This window comes from Corylus avellana, chromosome 1 (genome assembly GCF_965113065.1).
Source record: "Corylus avellana chromosome 1, dhCorAvel1.hap1.2, whole genome shotgun sequence".
Lineage (NCBI taxonomy): Eukaryota > Viridiplantae > Streptophyta > Magnoliopsida > Fagales > Betulaceae > Corylus > Corylus avellana.
Window position 1 is genome coordinate 21943758 of NC_142490.1, and position 7067 is coordinate 21950824.

The 7067-nt window shown below is 33.5% G+C and overlaps 1 protein-coding gene across 1 annotated transcript; it reads right to left on the minus strand.

The window, feature by feature from the left end:
* Positions 1-966: 966 nt before the first annotated feature.
* On the minus strand, positions 967-3207 carry LOC132172162 (Glycosyl hydrolase superfamily protein). Its single transcript, XM_059583612.2, has 3 exons — positions 3002-3207; positions 1767-2833; positions 967-1436 (listed from the first exon to the last, which is right to left on the minus strand). The coding sequence occupies exons 1-3, from the start codon at positions 3066-3068 to the stop codon at positions 1347-1349; spliced, it is 1224 nt and encodes a 407-aa protein (XP_059439595.1). The 5' UTR covers positions 3069-3207; the 3' UTR covers positions 967-1346.
* Positions 3208-7067: the final 3860 nt, after the last annotated feature.

The following is a 7067-nucleotide window of genomic DNA, read 5'->3' on the forward strand; positions in this document are numbered from 1 at the left end:
AACAAAGCCTAACCGGTTTCACCCTTTACATTTTCTCTTTCTCCTCTATGTATTATTGTATATATATATATTTCTCATCAACTTTATATATTATATTCATTTTCTACGCAAAGAGACGTACAAGAGGTAACCAATTAACCTACAAATATAAAAACAACAAAAGAGTCGTCAGTGATATATATAAATATATATATATATATATATATAGGTTAACAACCCGCAGAGACGGACATATGCACATACCGGCCGGGATAGCCATATATATATATATACATAGGTTAATAGCCAGCCGGCAACCGCAGAGACGGACATATGCACATGTCGGCCGGGATGGGCCATGGCCAACATCAGTTTTACAAATTTTCTTTTTAAAAAAAAAATATTAATTAATTTTACTTTTAAAATTTGCATTTGAAACAAAATCTTTTAACTTGGCCCTGACCCAAAAGAAAGTAGTCAGTCCATAATTTTATGTTTGGCCTAAACCTATAAAAAACAGTCCAGAATTTTTAAGAATACTTTGTGCCTCTCAAACAAAAAAAATCCATATGTCAATAATGCTCCAAAGCCACAAATTAAAATGCCCTACGTCTTTCCACAAAATTCATATTGTTTTCTAAAGTGCAATTAATATGCATATGAGGAGAATGCGTTTTTTCATAGAGCTAAGGGTAGGGTTTGCTTAATGGATACTAATTTTATTTTTTATATGTTGATTTAATATTTAATATTAATAAATTTATTATTCATTTTTTAGCCTTCTATTTTAATATATTTCTCACTCATATACTTTGGCCCCAGTCGATAAAAATTCATAATTCCGTCCTTGCCGGCAGGGGTTTTTTTCGCGCATGAGTTGTAGCGGGAAATTATTAGCGACGACAAAAGTAATTAAGAAGCAAACTCAAGAAATCTTCATATATATATATTAAATTATTAACGCACATGATAACAGTGATGGATTCCACGTCCCAAAGTAGAGAGCTTTCCTTCCAACCAATAGTATAATCGAAGAAGTTATTCTCACTACACTATTTTCTCTTACAGCAAACGGTTCTCTTTTAAACAGACGGAGAAACATCATCATTTTCTACATACTTACATGTCATAAAAAAAAAAATAACAACTAAATACGTTGAACAATAAATCTAGATTAAGCTACCGCTAATTAACAACAAAGGAATGATTGCTTTACGGCGGTCGTGCATGTTTGAAATTGGGAAGCTTCTTGGCAGTTAATTTGTTGGAAACCTTAAAGGATGAGGTCTTTAAGGTCATATACTTGAATGTCTTTAACGTTGTTTTCTTACCAAAAAGTGGATATTTAAATGAACACCCAAATTTCCTTAATATGGTCTTCTCATAAAAACTTGGAAGATGATCACCAAATACACAAACATCCAGTACACCATGCTTTGACATTCCATGTTTGCTGCCTGTTTCACAGTAAATCCCATTTAAAGAGATAGAGGAAAAAGAAAAAGGATAAAAGGAAAAAGTATTAGATCATGAGTATTCATCCAAATAACAAATCAAGCCCATATAGGCTTAAATTTTATTAAATATGTAAATACAGAAAGGAACAAAAAAAAAAAAAACCTTTAACTTTTATATATATATATATATACAGATGCTCCTTGCATTGATATACACTTTTTCCTGTTGTCTCCTATTACAGATTCTTGCTTCTAATATATTCTTTTTTCTTTTTTCTTTTTAAAGCCAATGAAATATTGATTAAGAAGAAAATGAACCTATGGCTTTACCTTTGTAGCAGAGGAACTAAGATAAATGGAAGCTGTTGAAGTTGATGAAGTGGACGAAGTTGATGAAGTACTTGATCTGGTAGTGAGCCCTACATTGTAAGACATGGTTCCATCAGGATGATAGAGACCATAATTCCTTTCTGAAGTTGGTCCAGGCTTCAAATTTTCATTGAACAAAGCGAACAGATAAACTTCAAGCCTCATCTTAGGCCTCAAAGGTGTCCCTTCGTTTAGCAATTGCCTTCTGAACAAATTCCTATTGTAAGCCGCGGCATTCTCTATGGTTGCACCAACCTCGCCAGTGTCTCCTTTTGACGGCCAACCGGTCTCTGAAACCCGAACCTCTATTTCCTGAAAACCCATTCTAGCAATAGCAAAAATGACTGCATCTACTTGAGCGTACAGCATGTTGTCATAGTGAAGCTTGGTGTAAGGGTCTACCATTCCTGAGTTGGGATTAAAAAGCACATAGTCCAAAGGAATTCTATTTGGATCATCATTATAAGCAAAATATGGATAGCAGTTGATCCAAAAGGGTGCTTTGGTGTTTGACAAGAATTGTAATACTTGTGACATGGTACTATAGACCTCGCTATTGAAAGTCCCGGCCGAAGGCGGAAACGACTGTTCAAGAACCGCTAGAGAATTAGGCGTTGAGACTTGAATGTGAGAGTCTAGGCCTAATTGGACTAGAGCACCATGAATGCTGACCATGGCTGGAACAAGATACGTCATTAGGGTATTATCACCGCCGGTGAAGATTTCATTTCCTACCGCTATCCCGGTAATTTTAGTGGCAGGAAAATACGGCTTGATATTGGTGGTCACCCATTGAAGGGCTTGTTGCGGGTCCATTAACTGACCTAGCATTGCGTTCTCGATTGTGACTACGAGCTCGACGTTGGAGTTGGCGAATGCGCTCAAAACTTGAGGATTGGTGTCGTAAATTCTTGCTTTTGTGAGTTTAAGAGCGCTTAGCAGATTGAGGACCTTCTCGGGTGGTGGCAAATTATTGGCCACTTGACCATAATTGATTCCAAGTGATGTTACTCCTAAAAAGCCAAAATCTGCAGAAACACAAGCAATGAGAACAATAAATGCAATTCATAGCTAATGATCAGAGAAAAAGAAAAGAAAAAAAGTAAAATGAAAATGGATTCATGGGAAACTCATAGTATTAAACGTAACAGCAAAAAAAGAAGCAAAAAACAAAAACAAAAAGGGTATATATATACCTGAGAAGTAGAGAGAAAACATAAGAAACATATGGATCATGGTGATTCTGCTATGAAGATTTGCCATTGAGAAGGAAAGAGAGAGAGATGGAAGAATTTAAAGCTGAGCAAGAAAGAAGGAAGATATATAGAGAGAGTTTTATGTATATATGCTTCTATGAATTCCTTTCTTTTCTTGTTTGAAGTACGTTTGGAGGGTTTGTGGGTTTTAGCTTGCCTTGGCAATGTTGGCTTCTGGTCTTACCTCTTGGCAGGTTTTATAAAAGACTTGGGTTTCCCCTCTTCTTCACCTGAAATGGCTTCCTTTTCAACTGGATTGTCGCTCCTTCCAACGCACGCCAACTTCCAACTTCGTGTGACCATAATGCCCCGGCCACTTTCTTCAAGCTAAAGCAACGGCAAATCCCACTAGTTGGTTAAATATATTAGAGCCATTGGAAGCAAGTTGGGGATCCCAAAATTTGATGTGTCAGGAAAAACTGATGATCAGTTTATAATTAACGTTAGTTAAATGATAAGAAATTTAACTTTATTATAAATAATCGTTGCTATTATGTTTTACTGATTGAGATCCCACGCAGTACTTAGGTGTTACATGTGATGCAATACTTTTGTTTTGTTTTTGCTACTGTCCATTTAAAATCAACGATTCAAATCTTGAAAACGAGGCTAAAAATCATAATGATTGGGTAGATTTTGATCCGAGGGTAATTGAAACACCCTTCATTAAGGGTGGTTTAATTTAGGGGTAGCTAGCAAAGGGTGGTTCGGCAAGTACTCTTCCAATTGATTTGGAAGGTGCATGGCCGAACCACCTTAGATTATTGAGGGTGATTTGGCCACTCTTAATGAACCAATCCGTTTGGATGGGCGGTTCGACCACCGAAAAGTTAAGCTAGCCCAAAAAACTAGTAAAACATACACTTTTTTGAAGCATTGTCGTCAATATCTTATCGGTTCATTTAAATGAATGTATGGCCTACAAAAAAAGGTATTGCATTCCATATAATACCCCTTCAATTCATGTTTTACTGATTGTATTTGTAGGGTAGCACTATTTAGATTTTTTTTTTAGGGGGGGAGGGTGGGGAACCGGCTTTAGATTTGGAGATATTATCACTACATTGCTTTTATGTAAAAGGAAGGAGCGTTGATGGTAACCCTTTCAACTTGTAGATGCTCATGTTAATAAATTCAATTCATATAAATGCCACATATACATACGTATATATATAGTTGGTAAGTTTGCACCACAAGTTTCCACCACAAACTAGGTCAAAGAAGTCATCCTCTAGGCACTCTTATCTTATTCAATTTATATGAATTTGTATTACGGGTCCGTTCGGAATTGTAATTTTAAAAAGTACGATTTTAAAATAGCGATTTTAAAATGTGCGACTTTAATTAAGCGTCATGATTTGGCTTTTAAAATCTCAGTTTAAACTTAAAAATTGTGTGTTTTAAAAAAAAACGTCCCATTACCTGCGATTTGAAAATGCAAATTTTCAACGATTTCAAATTGCAATTTTTTAAAAAACCGCGTGAAATCCCAAACAATCAATTTTCTGGGATTTGATTTAAAATTTAACTCTTTGTCTACAAAATCACAATGCCAAATACACTCTACATGTAACTTTGTTTGTGTGCTATTGATTATATGATGCATTATAGAGCATAACTCTCTTTTTCTTTTTTCGGAGATCATTATAGAGAACAACTAGCTAGAAAATTCCGACAGCGTTCACAAAAGCGATATTAGCTTGAAAAGGAAATAAAAGATGTGAGGTTTGGAATCTTGCTAGTGGGAAAACAATGTAGGATATATAGAATTGTGCTTTGTCGATCCTTTCAACATTTGATTTTTTTTTTTCCTTTTAAAATTTAATGATGAAACGAGTAAATGACAGAAATAAAAGGTCAAGTTGATGTTCAAACTTTGTGATTAGATGTAAGCATGTAATCCCTTATCTTTCCTTTTCCTTTACGTGACATTAACGTATCATATCAGCAAAAACAAATGTCTTAATTGGTTCTTTATCCCCACCGTTGATATAGTATTTGAAAAAAAAATATATATATATATATATAATACTAGTGTATTTTTTGGATTACTACTCATGCGGAAATTATTTTTAAATCACCACTTGTTTCAAGTGCTTAAGTTGATAGGAATATGTAAATTTTTTTAATTAATTAATCAAATACTTTAACCGTTATTATGGCATGATATTTTTAATTTCTTTCTAAATGAAGTATATTCATATATAGAGATGTGATAAATATTGTCAATATATATATATAAGTTTAGTTACTTTGGTTTCTTTAATTTATAATTAAGTTTGGTGAAAAGAAAGTTTTTAATTTACCTCTTCAAGAAAAACCTTAATATTTTTAAAGAGTTTAAGAAAAAAAAAAAAGAAAAAAAAGGGAAGCTTTATCTAGATTCTAGAGTGATCATATGATTATCATCTGATTATGCTGGAAAATTATGATAGAAGAACAGAACAAATAGGAGCCAGCTCGTAATTGCAAGGATGATTCTCGATCGTGCTCTTTAGGGGCAACGGTGACTGGTGGCTGCATTTTAAGGGAAATGATTAACCCATAATAAATAAATAAATAAAGGAAAAAAATAATTAAGCATATATAAATGGGAAAAGAGATGTTCTTTTAGAAAAATGGAGAGCAGGGAAAAAGAAAAGAGAAGAAAAGGGAAGAAAAAGGAGAAAAGAAAAAGAGGATTATTCACATTAAAAAATGTAAACTAATTAGCAAAACGTCAAAAGGCTTAACTAATTACGTGATAATTGCGCACTAATCATTCAGGTTTTTTTCAATAAAGCAAATGATTACACGTGCATTGAGTACAATTAATTGGAATGGCCTAACTAGCCTTGGTCGGCAGTTGGCCTTCTTCCAATGTATTTTCTATTTGTGCTCACCTGTCACTTGGGTTAATTAGGTCCATCCATGCTACCTCTCTTTAGCCCAAAGAGAAAGAGAAAAGAGTAAACAATTTTAAGCCTTCCTTTTTTTCTTTTTTCTTTTTTTTAACATGTCCACACAAGGGAAAGGGGAGGAGGGATTCAAACTAGTGACCTCCGCTTCATTAGGCATGGTCCACAGCCGATTGAGCTACCCCTTGGGGACTTAATTTTAAGCCTTCCTTGGATTGCTATCATGTGCACCAATTCACCATTCAATTCTCTCTCTCTCTAGAGTAGTAATGGAAACATTTATATTCGACTTTTTATTTTGAAAAAAATATATATATAAAAGTAATTCATGTGGTATATCTAATTTACAATTAATTTCATGTGATATGAAAATAAACTAAGAGGTCTTCGAGATATGCCAAAAGAACAATTTACTCTATACAGTCAAATTTTGTCAACTATGTTAATTAAGTTAGTAAATGGAATTTGGTTATAGAAACTAAATTATTTTTTTAGCATATCACAGGGATCTCTAAGTTCATTTTGATACCATAGGGGGCTAACTGCAAATCGGGGAAATCACATGGACGGATTTTGTATTTTTTTTTCCTTCTATTTTAGCTAAAAATCACATTTTTCTCTTTTAGTTACCCTTTTTTTTAAAGCACTTACATCCGACTTTCTATTTTTTAGCTATCCTCTTTCAATATTTTATTTATATATTCATTTCCAATGATTTCTTTATTATTTATTTAAGATGTGAGAGAATGTTATAAAATTTTTAATGCTTTTTTTTTTTTCCCTTTGGTGAGTGAAATTGGTGAGCGCTTATAGCAACTCACCGAGCCTTGTTTGGTAAAAGGGTTGGAGTTGGCTTAGACACTGTTCATCACCATTTCCCAAAAAAATTAACATCAAAACATTTTCACTTTTTCACTTTTTTTATCACATCATTCACTTTTTATTATTATTCAAATAAAAAAATTACTACAAAACAAAACTTTTTCACTTTTTCATACCACTTTTTTTACTTTTTTATACCAAATATTATTACTTTTTTTCACATCAATGTACATCAACTATAGTGTTTAGGCCAACCCATTTACCAAACACCACCCAAATGTTTAAAC